This window comes from Castor canadensis, chromosome 5, assembly GCF_047511655.1.
Source record: "Castor canadensis chromosome 5, mCasCan1.hap1v2, whole genome shotgun sequence".
Taxonomy (NCBI): Eukaryota; Metazoa; Chordata; class Mammalia; order Rodentia; family Castoridae; genus Castor; species Castor canadensis.
In genome coordinates this window covers 9,742,747-9,768,093 of record NC_133390.1, presented here as the reverse complement: position 1 = coordinate 9,768,093, position 25,347 = coordinate 9,742,747, and the positions used below count along the sequence as shown (strand labels likewise).

General features: G+C 43.2%; 1 protein-coding gene and 1 long non-coding RNA gene across 3 annotated transcripts; one reads left to right on the top strand and one right to left on the bottom strand.

Annotated features, from left to right (window-relative positions):
- Positions 1–346: 346 nt before the first annotated feature.
- On the bottom strand, positions 347–25,342 carry Smim34 (small integral membrane protein 34). Of its 2 annotated transcripts, XM_074072732.1 has the most exons (5): positions 24,739–25,342; positions 14,585–14,837; positions 9,483–9,570; positions 4,676–7,175; positions 347–1,476 (listed from the first exon to the last, which is right to left on the bottom strand). In XM_074072732.1, exon 5 carries the CDS (start codon positions 1,409–1,411, stop codon positions 1,091–1,093), a length of 321 nt encoding a protein of 106 aa, XP_073928833.1. In that variant the 5' UTR covers positions 1,412–1,476; positions 4,676–7,175; positions 9,483–9,570; positions 14,585–14,837; positions 24,739–25,342; the 3' UTR covers positions 347–1,090. The 2 variants fall into 2 exon arrangements, with proteins under 2 accessions (XP_073928833.1, XP_073928834.1); XM_074072733.1 differs by lacking the exons at positions 4,676–7,175; positions 9,483–9,570; positions 14,585–14,837; positions 24,739–25,342 and adding an exon at positions 3,833–4,602.
- On the top strand, positions 3,744–13,747 carry LOC141423196 (uncharacterized). The gene is made up of 3 exons (XR_012447869.1): positions 3,744–3,889; positions 10,497–10,589; positions 13,066–13,747. It is a non-coding gene; the product is annotated as an uncharacterized lncRNA (long non-coding RNA).
- Positions 25,343–25,347: the final 5 nt, after the last annotated feature.

The window sequence follows — 25,347 nt, the reverse complement described above, 5'->3', positions numbered from 1 at the left end:
TTAAAGACTGATTGTCAAGGGACTAGTCATTTCCTGTTCCACAACAGCATCACTTCCCCCCGACCATCAACATCAACCACCGCCATTAACATCACCCACCACCACTGTCAAACAGTCACCACTGCCACCAACATCCACAACCACTGCCATCAAATCCACCACCACCGCCATCATCCATCACCACACCAACATCATTCACAACCACCATCAACACCAACCATGACCACCAACCACCATCAACAACAAACATGACCACCATCAACATTATCCACTACCGCAGTCAGTATCAACCATCACTATGAACACCACCAGTTACCATCACCACCACACCAAGGCTTATGCAGTATTTATATATTTATTTTGCTTTTCAAAACGCATCTCCTTAGGTCTTATCCATTTGGTAAGGCTGGCAGGTCTGACATAATTGACCTCATGTTATCTGTAGACTGAGTTTCAGAGAAGTGAAGTGTTTTGTGCACAGATAATCAAGCCCAGACTAGAGCATGGTTCTGAGTTCAAAATGAATTCTGTTTTCAATGCATCCCACACTTTCAGTGAAAATAAAGAATTCCTAACTTCTGATCTGAATAACTTAGACTCAAAATTCAATGGAGTCAGAGTCTTTAAAATGAAACAGCCCTTTGGGACCATCTAGCTCAATTCCCACATGCTCCAGGTGAGAAACTAGCCACTCAAAATTTATGTGACCCCCCTTAGAAGTTGAATTTTAACCCACAATGTTTGACTCCAAATTCAGCCTCCTTTCCATGACAAGAAGCCACCTCCTGCATTTCTCTGCAAGCACTGGATGTCCCATACCCTTCCCTGAGCACAGACAGGCTTTGCTAATGAGGGCCAGTATGTCTTTTGCTGCCCACCTATCTCTTCTCAAAGCACCAGAAAGCCTGAGAAGGATGTAGGCTGCTGGCTTTCGGTCACACCCTATCAGCCAGAAGAACCCACTGCTCACCTATGCTCCCCCAGCCCCATGCAGGGGCTCAACTGATCTCTCAAGGTTCCAGGTAAGCTCAAAGCTGCTCCTCCTGCAAAAAATGTTGGGGCTTCCTGTGGACATTTTCTGGCCTAGACTTTAAGGGATCCCCTGAGTCGTGTTTTCACTCTCTGGCTCTAGGCTGGCCTGGCTGGACTGCAGGACAGCAGGGTTGCTAATGGTCAGTGAAGACCATTTGTCCACCTTGCTCTGGAGCCCTTTCCTTTTGAGTTCAGAGGTCAAAGTTGACAAATAAACATCTTCCAGGGCCTTATCATTCTTCCCGAGGATATTGCTGGCCAACCGGAAAAGGAAAATCACTCCATAGATGCCAATGATGGTGAGGATGTACCAGGCATCACTTGTCCCGTCCGGCAGTCGTAGGGCCCTGGTGGAGTTGGTGCCATTCAGCCCATCCATGGGGCCACTCAAAACACAGCTGACCTGGATCTGGTTGGAGGCTCCCTGGGGTGTCCACGTGATCACTGAAAACAGAGAAATCCAGGTGAAATGAAGTATCATGGGCTAAGGACTGCTTGGCTATGCCAAAGAATGTGGGCTCCAAATGAAAAAACAGTGAAAAAGTGAAAACCTGGAATGAACAAAGAGGCTTTATTTATAGAATGAGCAGGGCCCCCAAACACATTCAATATATTTTTACAAACCAAAAATTTGAAACACCTAGTTTTTGATTAGGAGATGCAACATCAATATGTCACCAAAACAATCTATATAACCAACAGTTGCGCTAAACTTACTAGTAAGTTTTTATTGTGAAATAGACAAACTATTCTTTTCTTTTCTTTTTTTTTTATTTTGGCAGCACTGGAGTTCGTACCCAGTGTCTCACACTTACTAGGCAGGCACTCTACCACTTGAGGCACTCCACCAGCCCATTTTTGTGTTGGGCACTTTTGAGATAGGGTCTCAGGAATGATTTGCCTCCCTGGCTTAGTACCGAGATCATTCTGGTCTCTGCCTCCTGAATAAGAATCAGTCACAACACTCCCTTCAAAGTCTCCCTGAAAAACTATGATAGCCATATCAGTGTGATGATGACCAATGGACTGGAGCGAACACACCATCTATGGTTGAGGATTGGTAAATAACAAAAGAATATTTCCAATCAATAGTAAAAAAAAAAAAGAATTATCCACCAAGTGCCACTGCAACAAGAGAGCTTTGGGGCCACGTCTCTCACTGTAGGTCCCCAAACAGTCCATATAATGAAAAGATTTTAACATAAAATGTGAAACAATTCCAAGTATTAGAAAAAAACATGGCTGATATTTCCTTTCCTTTCATCTTCAAAAAGGAGATCCTTTCTAAGCAGAGCACAAAAATCCAGAAGAAAAAATTAATTCGACTACATTAAAAGTTTGTTATTGCATACTATAAAGTCAGCAGACAAATGACAAACTGGAGAAATAGTGCAATTAATGGCCTTCTTCTTAATGGCCTTCAGTTCTGTAAGAAAAATCTAAAGGTCAGTAAGGAACAACTGTGCAAAGTTTAAGGACAAATAGTCCATGGGGGGGAACTTTAATGTGAAAAACAAAACCAAACCTTCGGTATCAGTGTTATAAAGAAAATGGAAATTAAAACGGAGATAGCATTTGTTACCAATCAGGTCTGTAAACTGAATTTGCAAACTTCACTCTGTGGAGACATGTGCAGGTAATGAGGCCTTTCCATCACAGGTCCAGGGTAAATGCAGAGTGACGTGGGAGACACAGGTACAGGATCTGCTGATACTACAAACGCACTTACCTTTGACCTAGTCGCTCCACCCCTAGCAGTTTGTACTAAAGATGCTCAGAACACATCGTTATGCACAAGCATCAGTCCTCTGTATCCATGGATCCTGCATCTGTGGATTCAACCAGCCACACACTGAAAATATTTGGAAAGAAACGCTGAACACGTACAGGCTGGTTTTTTTTTTTTTTGAATCATATCAACTGGAAGGTGGTTAAATACATTTTAGAACTTCCAAGCAGTGGAACATTATTCACTCATTAAAAGGAAAATTTTAGGTCTTAAATATTAATAAGCAAAAAAATAAACAATTATATAGTATGCAATCAAATGTGTAAAAATGGGGAGGTATATTTTATTTGCCTGTTGTTTACATATGCATAGTTTTCCTTTTCTGTAACAAATACCTGAGATCAATCAACTTATAAAGATGAATGGTGTAATTTGGATCTCAGTTTCCGAGGTTTTGATCATGGTTGCTTGGCCCCCCTGCTTTTGGGCCTGTGGCAGGGCACTGCATCCCAGTGGGAGCATGTGGTGGAGGCAGCTGCCCACTTCCTGGTGGCCAGGAAGGCAAGGGGGCCGGCTGGGGTCCCCATATCCCTTCAAGGTCATGCCTCCAACCTGATGTCCTTCCACTAGGCTCCACCTCCTAAAGGTTCTACCACCTTCCAACCGCATCACGGGCTGGCGACCAAGCTTTGAACACACGGCCTGTGGGGGATACTTATCCAAACCATAGCAGAGCAGAATATCCCTGGCAGAACTTCACCCAGGCACTGGCACCTGCGTTGCGCTGGGGAGTTTCTTTTTGAAAATAAGTGTACATGGTACAAAGTGTACAAAAATAAACTAATTTTAAAAGGAAAGAGCACAAATTGGCACTTTTCTGGTGTCCTTGGTGAAGCAGGCGCCCCTGGGCAAAGACACTCAGTGCCCTCGTCAGACCAGGAGATTAAGATCTTAATTGCTGTTTAATTAAAAAACTGTGCTTTCTGCTGGGGGAGCCAGGGAAGACATTGGAACAACGAAAACCAGGGAAATAGAGACTGATCCTCAGAGACTTCTCCCCATGAGCCTTACCACTCAAAGCCCGCTTCTCTCTCTGCGTGACCACAGGTGGATTCAGACATGCCAGAGGTTAGTGTCAGCCTGCTGGGGAGACCAGAGGTGCTGCATAAATGCTTCCTAATTGATATTTGTCTGTCGCTCATTCACTTTTCTAATGCAAGACTCAAGGAGGTTATTATTTTTTATGACAGCTAACTGTCAGATTGAATGAATAAATAATATTATTAGTTTTAGGTCTTAAATATTAAAAAGAATATTAATTAATATTAATACTAATGAAGGGAGAAATTATTTAAAGATAACTCTCTAAACACATGTGAAAAGCCCAGGATAAATGAGCAGATTTAATTACATAAAATTAGTCACCCATAAGAAGTGATCCACAATTATGTATTTTATAACAGTCTGGAATGGTTCAAGACCTTAAACTAAGGAAGGAGAGAAATCCTATACTTGTTTTTTTTTAATATCAAATGAACCCAACAATTTACCTAGAGTACATTTTAATTAGGATGAAAGAACTTATTTAAACTTAGAACACGCATATAAACTCATAGAACTTTTTGGAAATTGTTATGGAATAATATGATATATTTAAACACAGAATAAAATATTCCCAACTAAGAGCTAGAGAACATTTGATTGTTTTTCAATCAGACCCTTTTTCCACATGGGATAAATTATCATACTCATTATTGGGACACAGTGAACTTCACCTTTCTCTTTTAGAGGTCAGTCAGCTACACCGTATCTTCATGGCTGAACACATCCTGTGTTTTGCACTTGTAATTTAATGAGTGAAACAATAGGTAAATTCTAGAGCCGCACACCCTTGCATTATAGCAGAATACTCACATTTGCTGAGCTGGTTGTGTCCTTGACTCTCCGGAGGCAAGTTCAAGCAGCTGCCATGGAAGGGGAGATGACCAGAGAGCTCCTTCTGGCAGCGACCTCAGTGCCTCTGCACTGGGCTGCACACAGGTCCCGAGAGGAGAAACACGACACCCCAGGAACCCCAGGCAGAAGCTCAGCAGACAGCCCCCTGGGTGGATTTGCTCTCTCTTTATTCATCAAATGTTCCCAGTCCAACTGTCTTGTATTGGCTCAGAGCAAAAATCACTTCTTGGCTTCAACTTGTTATAAAGTCTACATCAAAAGAATTTTGTTTTTAAATGCCAGTCCTAGGGAATCTGCAGTCCTCTGGGGGCCTTTGTGGCCTGTAGTGGCAGTAACCTCTCCTGCAACTGGCTCCCCAGCCCGATGTCTGCACGACTCCTGCATCACTCCGCTGTGCACCTGCCGAGGTGTGGCAATGGCCAGGTGTGGCAGAGGCCCATCGCCAGAGGACCAGGAAACTCCATGGCCAAGAGTCACTGATGTTCTCCTGGATGTCCTCTCCTGCATGAGGACACCCAGTGGGAGGGAGCAGACAGTGTGTTGTGGGGGTGGGGAGGACGACCTGGAAGTTCGCCATGTGGTCCGTGGGCTCAGGGGCCAGGCGTGAGGCCTGACTCTCCTCTTCCCAGACCCCAGATTCACAGACCACGTTGGAATCAAGTAGACTTGGCTAGAAAGTAGGAGAAGAGGAGTCTGAAGGAAAAGCTCCCCAGAACAGGGGTGGGGAGGTAAAGACAAAAGACAGGCAGGTGCATAGTGCAGTCTGGGTCCCAGCCCCCTTTTCCCCTGAATCCTCATTTTGGAGTCAAGCCCTACTACAGTTGCGAGGGTTGTTAGTTTTTAAGATGTAATTTGATTAAATTTTTATCAATGGGTCTGATTAAATATATTATAAAATAGGCCACAGATTCAGCAATTCCATTCCTTGGTGTTTATCTAAGAGGAATGAAAACATAAGCCCAGAAACATGAACACAAACTTTAACAGTAGTACTATTTACAATAGCCAAAAATGCAAACAGTACAAATGTCCATCAAATGACTAATGAATGGATAAATAAAATATGGGATACACATACAATGGAATATTATTTTGCAGTGAAAAAGAATGAAGTTCTAACACATGCTACAACCAAGATGAACCTTGAAAACATGCTTAGTTAAAGGAAGCCAGGCACAAAAGACCATGTGATATATAATTCTATGTATGTGAAATATCAGAGCCAGGCAAATCTATAAAGATAGAAAAAAGATTAGTGGTGCCTAGGGTGGGAAGAATGGGGGGTGATTACTAAGGGTATAGGATTTCTTCTGGGGGTAATGAAACATCTAAAATTGTAAAACTCTAATTACATTAAAAGTCATTGAATGTATACTTTAAAAGGGAGAATTTTATGATACGTGAATTATATTTCAATAGAGCTGTTAAAAGTTATATTATATCTCTACAACAGACTATAATGCAGCCATGAGAAAGGATGGGGAAGATTGTTAAATGAAGAAACAAGACTAAAAGGAGAGGACCCATGTAAAGCATGGAGAGAAAATCATATATTCCTGATTTTGTTTGTAGAGACATTGAAAAAGCCATTAGAAAAAGGTTCAAGAAATTAAAGAGGAGAGAACTAGGTGGTTGGAAGGGAGGAACAGGAGAATTCTCACTGTATATTCTTTGTACAGCAAAAAATTTTAACTGTGTGCTCTTCAATACCAGATTCACCCATTAATGACGTGTTAGCTTTTCATTGCTGTGACAAAATACCTGAAAAAAGCAAAGGGGGGGAGATTTATTTTGGCTCATGGTTTCAGAGGCTTCAGTCTGTGGTCATTTGGCCCCATTGCTTTGGGACTGCGATGAAGCTAACACCATGGTGGAGAGCACATGGTGGAGCAGAGCCACTCACCTCATGGCAGCCAGGAAGCAGGGAGAGACGAAAGGAAGGGTCCAGGGACAAGAAGTCACACTGCCAGTGGCTTACCCTCCAAGGAGGCCCCACCTTCTCACAGCCCATTCAGGATGAACGTGTCAGTGGATGAATCCATTGATGAAATTAGCACCCTTGTGATCCAGTCACCTCTCAATAGCACCACCAGCTGGGGACCAGACTTCATGTCCAAACCATACCAAGCAAGATCTGAGTCTTAGCTAAGGTTTAATTTAAGTTCCTGCTGGCTCTAGCTCTGGAATGGACTGTGGCATTTCTGCTTTGCCTAGGTTCAGGGTTTTCTGATGCAACCTGCTTGTGAAATGAAGAGACAGAGGCCTTTGAGCCTGGATGATGAAATGCAGATTCGTGTCGTGTAGTCAGTTGCAGTTTCCTCATCTGCGAGTGAAGGAGGAGGAGACTCAGCAGGAAGGATGCCTGGGGCTGCTGTGTGGAAGGACCAGAAGGACCACTCCATGGAGAGGTGTCTGAATCCATAGATTGCTCCAGGGGAGGGAAAACACATCCGGGCACCTGGCAGGCAAGACATGAAGGTTTGGGGGTGTCTATCACTTGTGAAGTCTTGAGTTTGGGGATTCATTTCAAGAGGATTCGGCATGGGATGGGAGAATAGTAAGTTCCAGAAAAGTGAGGGAGACATCAGGAAAGATGGTCTTTGGTTGAGCGACCATTATGCTCCATGGAAAGTCCAGTGTGGCCTACATGGTAGAGGGGCTGCTAGCATTAAGGAATTGTTCTGTGTCAAGTGCTTTCCTGGCTGTCTGGTTTCCACCTCTAGACTCTTGTGAGGCAGAACTAATACCCCATTTAAAGAGGGGAATACTCAGACCCAAGGCTGTGACAGGCCTAGTGTCATAGAGCCCATTGATTCCAGAGTTGTCTGACACCAGTCATTCTCCTTCTACACCCTGAGTGTCACCTTCGAGCCAGACTTAGTTCTGTATCATGGATTCTCCCAATCACTTGCCCTGCAGGTTAAATCATAAAGTGTGCCTACTGAGGTATGTCTGTGATCTTAAAACTTGCCTGTTGGCCAGGCCAAAATTGACCTATAATCTTAAAAGTCAAGAATACCCTTCAGGGGAGGTGAAAAGGAGAGGGGGACTATGGGTGCCGGTCATGGCTGTACATGGGTTTGTTCAGTTTGGGACAGTTCACAGAACCGTCCACTTATGCTATACGTATTTTTTTTTGTGTGTGTGGGAGTGGGGTTTGAACTCAGGGCTTCCCGCTTGCAAAACAAGCATTCCAAAAGCAGATGCTTAACTACTTGAACCACATCTCCAGCCCATTTTGCTCTGGTTATTTTGGAGATTGGGTCTTGTGAACTATTTGCCTAAACTGGCCTCAAACCAAAACCTCAGACAAACAAATAGCCAGGATTACAGGCGTGAGCCACAGGCACCTGGCTGCTATGTGTATTTTTTATGCATTTATGCTAAACCCCTTGATGGGCAGTGGGGAACAAAGCTTAAGGTATATCTAGAAAAATACAAATGCTATTTTTAAACATGATTCTATGTTCAGTTCTGGCTATGGCCACATGGTACCATCTATGAAGAGCGTCCTGTCCCTGGGGACAGAGAGTAGTCAAGATCACAATCACAGCAGGGACGGTGTGAGTAGCATGGATGATACCAACTATTTCTTGTTCCTGAATGCTTACATAACAGCATGGAGGAACAGCCTGTACCCCCAGGAGGGCAAGAATTTTCTTCTGCTTTGGGTATGCCTCCCAAGGCCTCCGGCTCAGTCTAGACAAACACAGGCCTAAACACAGTCAAGCAAACCACTCACCCTGGAAATACTTGTCTGAGCCACAGTTCTGGGAGAAAGAATCCCCCTAGCCTCTGGTACCTTCCATATTAGAGACCTAATTCTCCCAGAGGGCCAGATATTTTGTTTGTCCGTGGAAGAGCTGGCCTGCACAGAAGTCCAAATTGGAGCAAAGGTGACAACAATATGAACTTGACTCTCAAAAAAAAAAAAAAATTGAAGAGAAGAAAAACAAGTGCATTTGCATTTCCGGATGTCAGAACAGTCATTTAAAAAATGTCAGTGAATAAATGCTCATATCCACACTGGGGGTCCTTCTCAGGAGAATGTTCTGGAGAGTCGGACCCCACCAGCCAGGTTTCACAAAGTGCAATAGGGCTTTGAGGATGGTGATGGGCTAGGTGGGTCACAACTGAGCTTCTTCCCTCCCTGCGTCTCTGGGAAAAGGACTCTAAAAGTGAAGGACTTGGGTTCCAGATGTTTCCATCTCCACTGGGGGCACAACCTTCCAGAGGATCTTAAAAAACGTTTTTTGCATAGTTTGAAGATCTTTAACTTACATGTCACTTTTAACTTCACTGTGTCACACTCCTCTCCAGCAGGGTGTGGAGGGAATCCCAGGGCCTTTAGCACTGGGAGACACACGTGGCAGTCAACACTTAACTGTTGTGGAACTGTGGCTAAGTCACTTTGTCCCTCGATAAATTGGGACAACCTGAATGACCTTACAAAGTCACAGGGGAGGAGGAGTAAATGTGGTCACACTTCACTTCTTCACCCCCTTAAAACTACTTCCGTTACCTACTTTCCTGGACCTTCTATGTATTTCTCCCTGTTAAGGGTTTGCCAGTTGACCATGACTCCCAGGGGTTTTGTGCAGCATGGGCAGGGCGGGTGATCTAGCTTCCTTGGCCTGGCTGCCACCTGGGGCCTCTGATGAGCACTGGCTTTGCTCAGTGGGCAGGGGATGCTGGGCAGGTCTTCAGAGACTTGAGGGCTGTGAGGACACAGCCTGCAGAGAAGGGCTGAGCGCTCACTACTCACCTGCTACAGAACACACCACAGGATGGTCACACAGGCTGTTCTGTTTTTTCCTTGGCCTCAGCCCAGGGGAGGAGCAGAGGGAGGACAGCTGTTCAAGCAAACACTGTACATGAATGTTCACAGGCAAGAACTGGCTCGAGGGTCCATTAGTATATAAAAAGATAAATAAAATGTGTTAAATCTATAGAATGGAAGGTTATTTAGCCATGAAAAGGAATGAAGTACCGATATATGCTAGAACATTAATGGACCTTGAAAACACACTAAGTGACCTAAGCCAGCCACTGAAGGCCACACATGATACAATTCCATGTATGTGAGAGCCAAGAATAGGTAAATCCACAGAAACAGAAAAGCAGACTAGTGTTTGCCAGGGAAAGAGGCGTGCACAGTAAGTACATAGCAGGTGTGGAGTTGAGTGTCCTGTGAGCATGAGAAAAATGTTTTGGAACTAGACAGAGATGATGGCTGTGCAATACTGTCTGGCACTATCTGCCTCTGAACTGCGCACTTTGCAAATGCTAATCTTATGCCATGTGACTTTTAGCTCAATACAAGAAACACTCAAAGACATGGATTGTCAGAAGGAGTAAACATGCAAGAAAAAGAGAAAAAATTAAAACAAAAGTATGTTATAAAACCAGATGATAAAAAGACTAAGTATATCTGTCCTTTCCATATATTGTAAATGAGGGAAAACCAATCACAGACAAAAGCCAAGTATACTCTGTATACAAGAGATACAAAAGGGCTTTATTAATCTTTTTATTTTTAGCAAACATTCCATTGCCATATGCCAGGCAGATTCTAAGTCATTTTTCAATTACTAACTAATGTAAATCAGTTAATCATCATTGATATTGAAATGAAAAGAAGGGGCAGAGATACATAAAACGAACTCAAATATAAAGAAGGCAGAGTCTCCATGCCCCGACCATTTGTATTGGATTCAGTGCAGGAAGCATCACATAAGATAAAAGGAGGGACTTCTAAAATGCCTTGATCATTTCACAGCATGACGATCTGCGCATCAGATAACCGAGGATCAGAACTCATAAAGCAGCATAACAGGAAATAAGAGAACCATTTGGAACCACTTCGAAGCAGGTAATGTTAATTTGCCACTCAGTGCACGATAGAATAAATACACGAAATTTGTAAATGAAGGTATGGAAACCAAAATGGAAATTGATGTAGTTAATAAGGTGGATTCTGTTTAATATATATTGAATTCTATCCTCTCAAAATATAAACTATGCTTTACTTTTAAAAGCCATAGAATGTTCACACAGAGTATCGTACAATTGACTGTAAATGACACCTCAGACCATTTTTAAAAAGAAGAAATATTTGGACTGGGTCATGGCTCAAGTGGTAGAGCATCTGCCTAGTAAGTGCAAGGCTCTGAGGTCAGTCCAAAAGCAGCCATATCCTCCATTCCCACTTAAAAATAAAATTTCATTTTCAACATTTAAAATTTTAAACTTGCTGTCTGGAAATTAGAACTTAAAAAGTTATTGGCTCAAAATAAAATTAAATGTAAAATGTTATCTAGAAAATAGTAATTAAATTAAACATTAATAATTAATTTAAACAATACATAACTGAGCCTATGTAAAGAAGCTAACATTAATAAATAAGAAAAATGTTAACAATAGATAAAATAATTTTTCTGTAAGGAAAATCAGGAAAGGAGTCTTTTCAACAAATATTGCTAAAAAATTGGCTATTTATATGCAAAAAAGAAAGAAAGAAAGAGGGAAGGAGGGAGGGAGGGGAAAGGGAAGGAAGGAAAGAAGCTCCACAAATGAACTTGACTTATACAAAGAAAGAAGGGAAGCAAAGAAAGAAGGAAGGAAGGGAGGGAGAGAGGAAGAAAGGAAGGAAGGAAGGAAGGAAAGAAAAGGAGGGAGGAGGGAGGAGGAAGAAACAAAAGAGGGAGGGGAGGGAAGGGAAGGAAGGAAGAAAGAGGGAGGAAGGAAAAGAAAATTGAGTGTCTACCTCACACCATATATTGTTCCAGATGGATCATTGGTCTAAATGTAAAAGCTAAAACTAGTAATGTTCTAATTGTATGCCAATAAAGCTCCTTTAAAATTGTAAATTAAGCATAAACTCCAGATGTTTAGGAAAAGAATAACAAAGCTAAATCTAAAAAAAAGTTGTTTAAAAAATAATTGCAAATTGTAAGAATAGAATTTAGAAACCAGGAAACTAATAAAGAAAGAAAGGAGAAAGAACAAACATACAAAATTAAGAAATGTGAGTGGAACAGCCACAGAAATGATGAGAGTCAAATTCATGATTTGATTCCTCACGTCCTCTGCTCAATGCAATGGAGAGTCCAGTGTCTTGACCCCATGAATGGTTTTCTAGGAAAATGTAAATGACTAAAAGTCATCCCCCAATAGATTTTAAAAATCAGAAAATGTTGTTTAAAAAATTCGCCCACCTGGAGAATCACCTGGATCTGACAGTTTCAGAAGTGAGTTCTACTGGACTTCTGGGTTGGGGAACACTAGGGTTTTGAACACTAGGAAGCATACAGAAAGAAAAAGACCTTCCAAGTTACTCTCTGATGACAATGGATACAGTCACAACAACACAAGGAAACCACAGGTCAGCAGCGTCTCTTATGGATACTTATGGCTACTAGTAGCCTGTAGATCCTACAGTGCATTTAGAATTACAGCATTCAGAAATCCACTCCTGTCTTGTGATTTACTGCAGAAGTGTATGTCAGTAACATATGTGTCTCTTCATTGATGATAAATAGATATTAGTTAACTTACAATTCCACATTGATTTTAAAAAATTTTGATAAACATGAACATAGATACTTCCCTAACATGTTAAGTTAAATTTATCACCAGTCAGAAACCAAGCTTATGTTTCATAGGGAACATCACAGCACCCCAAAATAGCCCAGAACAAGACACCATTGTCCACTGTCACCTAATGTTGACTGAGGAATTATCTGATCCAGCTAGACAAGAATAAGGGAAGACTTTATAATTGAAACGTTGAAAGCATCAGTTACAAAAATGTGATCCACAGTAGGATAACTCAGTAAGCTCAAACAAACTGAATTTTTTTTTAAAAAAATGAATATCAAGAATCTAAATTAACAGCAATAACTCTCTAAATATAATGGAGATAAGATTCTATTTATAATGGGAACACAAAAGATAAAACACCCAAGAGCTCCACAAATGGACTTCACTCATACAAAGAAAATCCAAAACACACAGGGACAGAAAGGAAGATTTAACTAAATACAAATCTGTTTCCTATTCTTGGACAGAGAGACTCATTTGCATAAGATGACAGTTCTCCCCAAACTAATCTATAAGTTGAGTATGATCCCAATGAAAACTCCAACACAGGCTTTATTTATTTTGTTGAGGATTTTTTTTTTATGGTACTGGGGTTTGAACTCAGGACCTCATGCTTGCTAGGCAAGGTGCTCTATGTTGTTGTGTTGTTCTGATTTCTGAATGCCAAACACTCTGAACCCAAGTTCCATTTGTTAATGACCTTACTTTTCTTTTTTCTTTCCGGTGATATATTTCCCTCTTCTCAGGCTCACTTCTCTCTGTCTGTCTGTCTGTCTGTCTCTCTCTCTCTCTCTCTCTCTCTCTCTGTCTCTCTCTCTCTCTCTCTCAGTGCCCGCAAACAGGGTTCGAGCTCTTAGGCTTGAAAAATCACAGCAAAACTGCAGCAAAATCAAAAGGAGAAAATATCCCTTCTCCGCCTGCAGCTACAGAGAAGAACAGATAGCCCCGTGTCATGAGCACCTGTCCCTGCCATTGTCCTTCTGACTGAGGAGTTAGTTTATCACCTGGATCTCAGAGGTAGCTGCTTGGCCTGGGAAAGGTATAACTTCCCCGGGCTGCAGTCCAGACCAGCGGGCCTGGCAGAAATATTTAAATAAATTCCTCTTCCTGAACTTGGTTTAGTTTCCTTCTTTTCCTCAAGGGAGGCACAGGTACACAAATTGTTAGAGTTCTTATTTAAATGAAGAGTTTGAGAGCCTTACCTCATTCAAATTAGGATAGATAAGTGGATGCTAAGTTTTATAGGGGAAATTGAACATACAAGAATAGCCAAGGAAATTCCAGGCAAGTGGTAATGAAAGAAAATATTGCTGCATATTGTAAAACCACAGTAATTAAAGTACCTGATCATGGCATATAATGGACAGACAGATCAATGGTACAGAATAAGGTCCAGAAATTGACTCAAAAACATTTAGGAAGGCTGGTGAAGAGGCTCAAGTGGTAGAAAGCCTGCCTGGCAAGAGTGAGGCCCTGAGTTCAAACCCTTGTACCACCAGAAGAAAAGAAAAGATTTAGGAAAATCATATAAAATAAAGGGTGTTTCAAATCAGTGAAGAAAAGATGGATAGGACAAACAAGTAGATGTCTGGGAAAGAGTAAAATTGGATCTCCACTGACACCAAAATAAATTCCAGGTGGAAATACAGACGTGATAGAACAAACATGCATATATAATAAAAGCCACGAAAGAACTAGAACAAATATGGAGGGTTTATTTTTATCGTCCTAGATTGTGGTTACCTTTGCAAGTCTAACTTACAAAAATCAGAAAACAAAACAAAAAAAAATTGAAAAATTCAACTATCTAAAAAATTTGCTTTATGGAAAACCAAAATACTATTAATAGAGTCAAAAGAACAATGATAAGCTGAAAGGACGTACTGATAACATACTTGATGAACTGTCAAATTTCTTACTACCCAAAAGGCTGTTAACATTAGGAAATAGACCACAACTCAACAGGAAGATAGTTGAAGGACATGAAGACCTCGTCACAGAAAAGAAAATACAAATGTCATTTAAGCAGACAAAATGTACTCATCCTCCCTCATGATACTATAAATGCAAATTAAAATCATAGAGAAATTTTGCTTTACTGCTAGTAGATGAGAAAGATAGTCTGTAAGATGGGTCTATCCACAGTGCACGCTGTACAGGTTATTACAGTCAAAATATTGTCTGACTCACCACCACAGCTCATAGAAGTCAATTATTATCATTATTAAGGATAATTAACATCATTTAAATTCAGAGCACACATACCTTCTAACCCGCCATTCATCTTCTAGGAATTTGGGGACTTTGGCGTGGGTGTGTTTACAGGACATGTGTAGATCTGGTCATCGACTCATTACTTGTTTGTAACAGACAAAGATGAGAAACCACCTAAATGACCATCGAGAGAGGACTGGTTAAAGGCAGGATGGAAGTGCATATTCTTGGTTCCTTTGCTGGCATTAAAAACATGAGGCAGCCATCTGTCTGTACAGTGATGGAGAACAATCTTCAAATATTGCTAAGTAGAAAAAAAATAAGCGTATCTCAGAATATATACTTGTATATAAAAGCTGGATATGTATAAACTATTTCTGAAAGGAGACATAAGAGTCCTTTTATTGCCTCTCGGTGGTATCCTTCTAAATGATTTATTTATTTTTACCATATGTCTATTATCTATTAAAAAGTAAATCCACTTTTTTAAGAGAAGAGAGTTTGCACGGTGTGAGGTTGCTCACATCTGTCATCTTAGCTACTCAAGAAGCAAAGATCAGGAGGGTCAGAGCTCAAGGTCAAGGTCAGCACAGGCAAAATGTCAGTGAGACCTCAACCAGTAGCTGGGTGTGGTGGCACATGACTGTCATCTCAGCTACATGAGAGGCATAAATAGCAGGATTGTGGTTCGAGGCTAGCCTGGACACGAACGTGAGACCCTATCTCAGAAATAACCAAAGCAAAAAGGGCTGGAGGTGTGGCTCAAGTAGTAAAGCGCCTGCCTGGCAAGGGGAGGCCCTGAGTTCAAACCCCAGTACTGAAAAAGCTTGCAATGAACGTATTAACTCTGCCAGGAATCATTTTCTATACAACGATGTTTGAAATTCTTGTTTGCAAACATTTAAACTCTGATCCTCTAGTCTTCACCTCTATATGCTCGATTTGCATTTTCGTGTAGGAATATTCCCTTGTGTAAGGAAATTATGATAGATGGTAAAGTTAACTGCACCTGCAGGTTGCTTCAACTTGAACCAAAAAGGCCTTTTGAAAGTCAACAATTCGCGCTGCCCACACCGCCGGTGTAGACTTGGGTGATGCTAACCCGATCTGCGGTTTCTGGACGCGCTCTCCGTGGGGCAACTCGAGTCACACTGGTTCTTGGATTCGTGCACGCATTGACACCCATTGATGGTACCCATTGATGCTCTGCCCCCCTGTGGCGAGAATCTGCCATAGCAACCAGGCCAGGACCGCAGAGTCGCCGGACTCTTTCCTGGGTGTACAGCCCAAGGGTTTTCAATAGAGGGCGCTGTTGAGACAGCCATGCTGTGGTACCACCATTTTTTTTCCTGGTTAGATAAGTGCTTTCATAAAAGCACATACCAAAGCAATTATACACAAAAGCAATAAAACAATAAAGGTGCATAATTCTAGACATGATAGTTATCAGCGGACGAAATTTCTGGTAAGAACTGTGGGGCAATGTGCAGCCAGGTCCCCCCTATGTCTGCCTACCACAATTACCAGTGGACCCGTTGCCCTGAAGTGTGTGTGCATCCGCATGGGGCCAAACTTGCCACGTTTGCCCACAGAATCAAAACCTCCACGGTGGCTCAGGAACAGGGGTTAGCACATTTTTTTTTTTAAACGAAGGGCCAGATAGCAAATTAAAAAAAATTTTTTTGGTCCATACGATACCCGTTTTAAGGATTCAGCTTTACCTTTTGTAGTGTGAATGCAGCCTTAGTGTGTGAATGAATGGATGTGTCTGTGTCTCAATAAAACTTCACTTGCAAAAACACGTGGCAGGGTGCGCACCTATCAGAATGGCCAAAATCCAAAATGCTGACAGCACCAAATGCCAGCAAGGAAATGGAGCAACAGGAACTCTCATTCATTTCCGTGGGAATACAAGATGGCACAGCCACGTTAGAAGACAGTTTGCTGATCTCAAAAAATACTTTGCTCTATGATCCAGCAATTGCACTCCTTGGTATTTAACCAACGGAGACGATGTTCACTTAAAAACCTGCACATGGATGTTTAAGCAATGCTGTTCATGATTGCAGAAACTTGAAAGTAACCAAGGTGTTCTTCTAAGTTAGTGAGTGGATAAGTAAATGGTGATACATTCAGGCAAGTGAATATTTTTCAGATCTTAAACAAACAAAAATGTTATTTTTTTTCTCTTTTACAAAATTGGAGAGCAGGAGGGCAGAACAGGTCCTGTCTGGGGGGTTACCAGTGGGAGAGGGGAAGATGTATGAAAAAGGTGTAAGAGAGTGAACATGGTGCAAATATTGGGTACACATGTATGAAAGTGGAAAAAATGAGCCCTGTTGGAACTATTCCAGGAATGGGAGGAGGGGGGTATAAAGGAGAATGATGGAGGAGGTGAATTCAAGTATGATATATTTGATATATTGTAAGAACATTTGTAACTGCCACAGTGCACCCCCATCCATCATAATAATAAAAAAATTTTTAACTAAAAAAAAAATGAAATGAGCATTCAAGCTATGAAAAGACCTGGAAGAACCTTAAATGTATATTGCTAGGTGAAAGAAGTCAACCCAGAAAAGGCCATGTGACTGCATGTGTCTGCAGATCCACAAGCAGAAATCCTAACTCCCAAGGAGATGGTATGAGGGGGTTGCCTTTGGTGATGGAGTCTTGAAGATAGAGCCTCCTGAAGAGGGTCAGTGCCCTTTCTGAAGAGACTCCGGGGAGCTCCCTTGCCCTTCCGCCATGTGAGGGTGGGGGGTGAGATGTTCCATGATCCAGGAAGCAGGTCCTCACCAGACACTGAGTCTTCACAGCGGTATCCATCGTGTGCTGTTATGCTAAACCGTTAGGCTGTACAGTTCGATGTTGCAGCCTGAGCCATGGCACCTTTCTTTCCCCCTTTTCTCTTAATTCGGGGTGCATGACGTCACCTCTTCCATCTATTCATAAATGGATGGGTCCTGCCAGGTCTTGGGAGCTTCTTTAATAGCTAAAACTTTAGAGTTTTTCTTTCCTTTTTTTGTTTCTCTTCATATATTAGAAAGGCTACATTTTAAAGTAAAACAGGGAGAAAGTTTTGATATAGTTTATGTTCAGGGCAGCCTTGGAAGGCAGCCTCTATTTTCTAAGGAAAACCCACATGACTGGGCTTTCCACTTTAGCTCCTGTCCTTGCTTCAGGCAGCTGTGTAAGGATTTCTAGGGCCGGCAGGGTGACAAGACCCCACCTTTTCTTTCTATTCTGGTGGCAGATGACGTCTTGCAGTCAGCAGGTCCTTTGCGAGGTTCTCCCGTTCTCTTCCTGTTCAGCAGAGTCTTCTACTCATTTCTTTGTGACAATGAAGAGTGAAGCTCAGTGGTAGCTCACATGCCTGCATTCACAAGGCCCTGGTCTCATCCCCAGCACTGAATTTAAAAAGTGGGGTTTCAGTTTCCTGATTTGACCCTGGCTGACCGACTGATAGGGCATGTTTGTGTCAGAGATGAGATACTCAGTGACAACATCACTTGAGAAAAACCACAATTGGGTTTACAGTAGCAACTTTCATTGGATAAGAACAAATAACTCTGACCATGTATTTAATACTTATGTGTCAGCCACTGTCCTAAGCTCTTGCCATATAATCACTGCAGTTATTGCAGGGTTATGGTGTTACCTTGTCCCCAAATTCATATCAACTAGAACCCCAGAAGGTGGCCTTCTTTGGAAATGGGTTCATTGCAGATATAGTGTGGGTAAGGATCAAGATGAGATGATCCTGGATCACAGTTGATCTTAAGTCAAATGACAAGTATTTTACAAGAGACAGAAAAGGACACCTGGAGATGGAGTGGAAGTTAGAATGATAGAACCACAAGCCAAGGAATGTTAGGAACCACCAGCAGTTGGAAGAGGCAGGAAAGATCTACCCTTGGAGCCTCTAGAGGGAGCAGGACCTGGACAACACCTTGATTTTGGACTTCTGGCTGAGATAATAAACTTCTGTGGTTTCAAACTACTGGTTTGGTTTATTCACTGTGGCAGTCCTGGGAAATGAATGTAACATCTCACTTCATTCTCCTAGAAATACCATGTTTAAGAGGTAGTCTGGAAGCTTTGGCTCTTCTCTCCGGGTCTCCCACATTACCCAGAGTGTGTGCCTTCTCCATTCTTCCTGCTACCTTAGGCTGTTCATTGCCAAGTTACCCCAGACCCCATCTCTGGTGTCCGGGAGCTTCCTGACTTCCAGATGTGCACTTAGCCCCAGTTTGCCTCCTGGCTGTCACATCCATTGCATCTTATCTCTCAAACTCTCTGAGAGGAACCCGTTCCTGAGAATTGTCTAGTATAAGAGAAGAGAAGCCCTGTGGAGGAGGTGAGTGTGCAGGTGGAGGGTGCAGAGTAGGGTGAGGTGGGGAGAGTAAATAGGAGCCTCAGGCAGGCAGCAAACTCTCTCATTCCTCCTCTCTATAAGAACATCTGAACTGGACCTCCTCAAAAAAGAATATTATTACCCAACTTACTGTCTTAGTGCACTTTCTGTTACTGTAAGTGAGTACCACAGATTGGGTCATTTATAAAGAATAGATGTTTATTTGGGTCATGGTTCTGGAGGCTGTGAAGTCCAGTGTCAAGGTGCAGGTGTTGGTGAGGGTCTTCCTGCTGTATCATAACATGAGAAAGACCTCATATGGTGAGACAGAGCAGCTGTGCTGGCTCACTTCCTCTTATGATAAGCCATTATTGCCATCACAGGACCCCGTGCTCAGAACCTCATCCATTCCTAGTCATCTCCCAAAGGTCTTACATCCAAATGTCACTATGGAGATTATGGTTTAGTATGAGTTTTGGAGGAATGAGGACAGACTTGCTGAGCCTCTGCAGGAAGCTCACGCATGATGAAGACCCTCCTGCTGCTTTCTTCTCTCCCCCTTTCAGGCTTCAGCATGGCCATCAGAAGACATGGAGTTGCTCCATTAGGTCGTCTCATGCAACCCCTTTCTCCTCACTTCTGGGGAGGTGCCAGTCCTGTTTGTAGGCTGGGTCACTGAACTTCTGACCCACTTGAGCAGGTATGGGAGGAACAAAGGGAAAGAAAATCAATGTAGGTTCAGAGCTTTGCAAGCCCATATGGTGGCCTGAGCCAAATAGAGAAGGGTCCCCTCTGCTCCTGCCACCCCTGCTGTTCATTCTGCTCCTGAGGACAGCCCTGTATGGTGCCATGTGGGGTGCTGTGTCCCCCTATTCTGGGCTGTGACTAACAAATCACTGTGGACCTCACCCAGTGTTGGATGTTGTATACTTGGCCATCCCCAGAATCCTAGGGTGGGAATCTCCCCTTCACTCATGGGTAAATGAGATGTGAGAAAGGAAAACAACTTGCCATGTCTTCCAGAGTTGTACAAGTGTGAAATCCTTTCTCTGTACAGAGCGCCAGTGGTCACAGGCCTGGAACTGAAAGGAACTTAGGTCTAGATGGGAGATTATTTTCCAAGGACCAGAAAGAATGATAAAGAAAGGGAAGAAGGCTGAGAAGGTTCTGGCACAAAAGAAGGAAGATGGGGATCCTAGCAGCTTTCCAAGAATTCTGAGCTGTGACTCCAGGGTCTCTGCTCAGAAGAGGTGCTTCGCTGAGAGAGGTCGTCTTTCTCGCTAAGCTTTCCTCCCCCCATCATAGTAGTGTGCACGGTGGGTCCTGTCTCCCCTAACTTGATGGCTGAACAGAAGTTGAACCTCCTGAGAGTTTGTGTGCGTGCATTGGGCATATTCTCAAAGTGACCACTAGGGGGAAGCTGCACTCAGAAGTCCTTGTAAATCCTACACATATGTAGAAGAGACAAAATCCATTGTTTTTTGGAAATATCTGTGATACTTGGCTACTGTCTTACTGACCTCAGGTAGACACATGAACCCATGCATGTGAGGGGCTAATTTTTCTAAATACATCTCCTTTTGGAGTTGTTTTATGTACTACTCAATGACTGCACACTTAAAAGAATTTGCCAGTCCTTCTCAGTGCACGTTGCTTTGGTCCTCAGGCTCTACAAGACTTTGCTTTGCCCCTCTAATCTGATTTTATAGTTATGTCTCACTTGTGCCCATAGAGAAGTCACCTGTCAACGTGGAGTTAAGATAGTGCATTATTCTTCACTCACAGGACTTCGGGGATTTCTTGGCCTGTCAGCTCATTTCTAACTTTTGTTGTGGTTACTATTGAATTACCATAGTGTCCTGAGGGGACCTAAATTCATAGGCAAGTGCAAAGGCAGCATCTCAAGTCGTATCTTGTCATTTGAATCTTGGCTTCTTTGTGGTTTAATTGGCTTCTGTTTGTTTTAACGACCTAGTTCCAGCTCTGAATCACTTTTTATCTCTCCAAGCAGACACCTGAATATATAGTGTAGAAGAATTTAGGGTCATTTTTGAGAATAAATTGTCTGGTATTACTGGAACGTTATCAACTTAAGACAGCATATAGCCTAGACCAAAAGCAAATCCACAGTTTCCTTCGCCCACAATGGTTGCTAAGTCTTGGCTCTTCTGGTCAATGGAAATTGCCTCTCCAAGCATGGCCTTGTTGCTGCTTCCCACTCCCAGGGCTCTTGGCATGATGAGGCAGCTGGAGGAGGGCAAGGAATGGAACTGGGAGGCAGAGGACCTGCCCACTTCCTCCAGTGACCTTGAGCATGTCCTTGAACCCCACAGAGCATCAGAGACTTGCACTTGTTAGGCAGGTGCTCTACCATTCGAACCATGCCCCCAGCCCTTTTTGCTTTAGGTATTTTCTGACGAGGGTCTTGTGTTTACACCCAGGTTGGCCGGAATCTCAGTCCTCTTATTTATGCTTCCCATGTAGCTGGGATCACAGGAACACTCCCCCATGCCCAGCCTTTTTTGTTTGAGATGGGAGTCCGATGAACAGCTTGCCCAGGTTGTCCTGGACCCGCAATTCTCCCATCTCCACCTCCCAAGTAGCTAGGATTATAGGTGTTGCCACTGTGCCCAGCTTCCATGGAGCTCTTCAAAACTAACTGTCTAGAGTGTTTCTCACAGCATGTCTGTTCTGGAGAAGTTTAAAGCCATTCACCCAGTCAGGCCAGGGCACCCTGGACAGGTGAGGGGACAGTGGCATTGCTCTTGTTGCCTAATTCATGCCCGTCCACATCAGTGCTGGGCCAATCGGAAGGCTCAGAAGCCTAACTCAATTGCTTAGAGGGTGGATTCACCTTTCCAGGGCAGACTTCCAATAAGTAGTCACAATGGTGGAAAAAGAAAAATCGGAGCTGTAATGTTCATACCAACATTGACAGACAGTGGCAGTCATTGAATAGGCTGATCTCCTGACCAGGTAAGCATAGCCTAATATAGCATTTCATCTCGGGGCCGGGACCTGAGGGTTCCCTGGTCCCACACTGAGGGAAGTGCTTGTTCCTGCCACCATATCTAGGAAGGGTTCTCATTCCAAGCCTGGTTATTCTTCCTATTAGTCTATTTTCTTTTTTATTGTTGTTTTTGTTGAAGCCTTTTAAAATTATATTATTGTTGTGCTGAGGGTACACTGTGACATTTACAAACGTACTTACAATATTGTTAGTCTGTTTTCTGTTGCTATAAGATAATACCAGAGGTTGAGTAATGTATATGGAAAAGAAGCAGTCCAAGATTGGGTAGCCTCTGGTGAGGGCCCCCTTGGCTGTGTCACTGGTGGATGCATCATGGCAGAAGTACACAAAGGAGGAAGAGATCATTTGACAAAACAGAGAGCCAGATAGTAGGGAGGGGCCAGCCTGCTCTTTGATAACAACCCCCGTTGTGAGAACTGACTGGGGTTCCAGGAGAACTATATTAATCTGAGGGCAGTGCCCCTTGGTAGGTCTTTTCCCCTTCTACCAGGCCTCACCTCTTGAAGGTCCCACCACGACAATGAGGATGAGGATGTCACCACATGAACCCATGGAGGACAAACCACACCCAAGCCATAACACTATCTATCAGGCGTGACCTGGGGATGGCAGAGAGCTATTCTTTTCTTTTAAAGCAGAGGATGTTAATCAGTGGTTTTTAGGCAAAATCCAGCTCAAGGTCATATATTGTTTGGCTCACATAATTGAAAAAAGATTAAGTTAGATGTCAATATCCAAAAGTCAGATTTCACAGCTTCCTTGACAAAACCCAGAAGTCTATCAAGGTTTTGCGTGCATTCCCTGCTTGCTGCAAAAGCCAAGAGTTGAGCAGCAACCCAATGCTCACACTTACAAGGGAGGAGGGCTCCACAGTTTCCCACACCCTCTTCTGTGGTCTCACTCCCTTGGTTTTGATCTGCAGGCATCGAATGTACCCTGTTCCTCATTCTGACATTTTGTGTGTTGATGGCAGTCTTAACTATCCATAAAGCAGTAACATTTTCTTTATTCCCAAGCCCCTGGGGCTGCCCATCAGAGCCCCTAAAAACTATCATCCATCTTCTAAAAGTATCACATTGGCATAAAAAGAAGAGATAGCAGATCATGATAAAAGGCTTTAGTTTAAGATAAATCTGATTAGTGTAGCAAAAAGTATTGCCATTCCATCCAATGAACACATGAAATATTTCCTGGAAAATATTAATCAAGATTCTGTTTGTAAAGACCTGAGAATAGTATCTGGCATACAGCAAGCATTCTGTGTATGTGAAGTCAGATTTTAAAATAAGGTCATGAGCATTTGAAAATCTGTGGCTCAATTCATCTCCCCCTCACTTTTCTCCCTCTCACTTTAAAACTAGGGAGGAGAAAAGGAGGACAAGATAAGAGCTTTGCAGTGAGGGAAAGTGAGTGCAAGTCCCCATCCTTCAAGGGCAGGAAGCACTAGAGCTGCTGGGACCTCCTCTGCCTTAAAAGGCACAGGAATGTCAGCGGGAGAAAGTGAATTGGTGATAAGGCCCTGCCAGGATGTCTGGAATATCAAGGTCAGTATACCACCACAGAGCACACTGATAGTCACAAGGGCTCTGGGTCCCTCTCCAAACCTCGTTTCCTTCAGTCTGGGCAGCATGTGCTGTCTAAAGCAGGCTCTGGATCACTCAGAGGCCATGAGATGCCAGCAGCCAAAGCTGGGCTCCAGGCCCATGAATCCCCCACAGACCATAGGCAAAATAGTGTGCTCGTGTGGATTTGGGGGTGGTGAGGATCAGAGATTTCATTGGATTCTCAAAGGATTCTGGGACCCAAAGAATCACCCACCAAGGACTGTAGTAACTCAAAGGCCAGGGTTCTGCCCCAGAGATGCCTCTAGCACAGGCAGACGAGTCATAGCTTATTACATGAAACAGGGACTGGAATTGGGGTGGGTTGAACTTGTCCATTTGAGGATGGACTTGCTGATTTTCTTTTATATTATGTGCAGGTTTTAAAATTTATGTTTTATTTAAATGCTCCATGCTCTACAGGAATACCCAGGCAGGTGAGCTTTCATGATGTCACAGTACAGAGGGCCCTGAAGTATAGGTGGCAGCTAGAGGAGGCAAGTCCCCAGAGTGCTGGCCCTCTGTGACTTTCTCAAGGCAGAGGAGAGCACCTTCAGTACCACTCTCCTCTACTGTCAACTCCTGTCTGCGAGGGGCGGAATGTTGACTAGGAGCCGTTCTGTCCCTGGAGAAGGGTGACATATCCTGCATTAGTTGGTGAGTATCCTGAGTTGGGTGCTTGACCATCAGACAGGCATCATCTTACAGCTCTAGAAGCCAGAAGTCTGAAGTTGAGGTCTGGGCAGGGCCTCATTTCCTCTGAAACCTACACAGGAAACCCTTTCCTGGTCTCTCCCCAGTTCTTATTGGTGGCCATCAATCCTTGGTTGCCCTTGGCTTTTATCTGAACCACGCCAACCTCTGCCTCTGTCATCCCATGGCATCCCGTTTCCCTGTGTCTGTGACCAAGTTTCTCTCTTCTTAGAAGGACACCAGTCAAATTGGATCAGAGCCCACTCCAATGACCTCAACTATACTTGATCATCCAAAAGGATCCCGTTTCCAAGTAAGGTCACATTCACTGGTACCAGGAGTTAAGATCTCAACATTTCTTTCTGGGGGCACAGTTCAACCCCCCCCAAAAATGGGAGATTCACCTCAAAAATCCTGCCACCTCAGTCCCATGTGTTGCCACTGTCCACACCCACTCCTTTCCCTGAGCTCCTTAGAATGGTGGGGGCACCTCTCTTCTTCCAGGAGTAACTGAACACCTTACCTTGGTGTATATTCTGAAGGCGACATTTTTCTCCTCCATCTCAGTCCTACAGGAAGTAAGTTCCTTCTAGACTGAGATGTGCACGTTGGTGTGTGTTTGGGTGAGGGATGCATCAAAGGTGGGTAGGCTTATGGGAGGACATAGAAAGATAGAACCACAGTTGTATATAGAAGTGTTACTGTGCTTATGATAAATTTGGGAATGTCACCCCTTTGGGGCCAGTTCTGTAAGGTAGGGGTGTTAGTAAGGATATAGAATCTGCCACTTTTACAGAGGCCAAAATGGCTTAAGGATGAGTGGAGTTGCATTCTCTTTCCTATGAACTCTGACCAGGTGGGTAGTCCAGAAAGGTCCCAGATTCTTGCTCTGCCATCCGAGAGTCACTGTTCTTTCCCGGTCAAAGCTGCACGACAACTATCCATGTCTCAGCCACTGGGAAAGGGGACATGGAAAGTGGAGGATATGCTTTTCCTTTTCAAAGATTACTTGGAAGTTGGAGTCATCACTTGCACCTCTACTGGGCAGAACTTAATCATAAGAACTGCTAGCTTCAAGGGAGTGTGGGAAGTGCATGTCAGAGGCCACGACCAGGATTCTGCTAGATTTAAC

What these genes read in the sequence shown, in the direction of transcription:
- Smim34 (XM_074072732.1), bottom strand. Translation starts at nt 1,411, where the DNA reads ATGGATGGGCTGAATGGCACCAACTCCACCAGGGCCCTACGACTGCCG.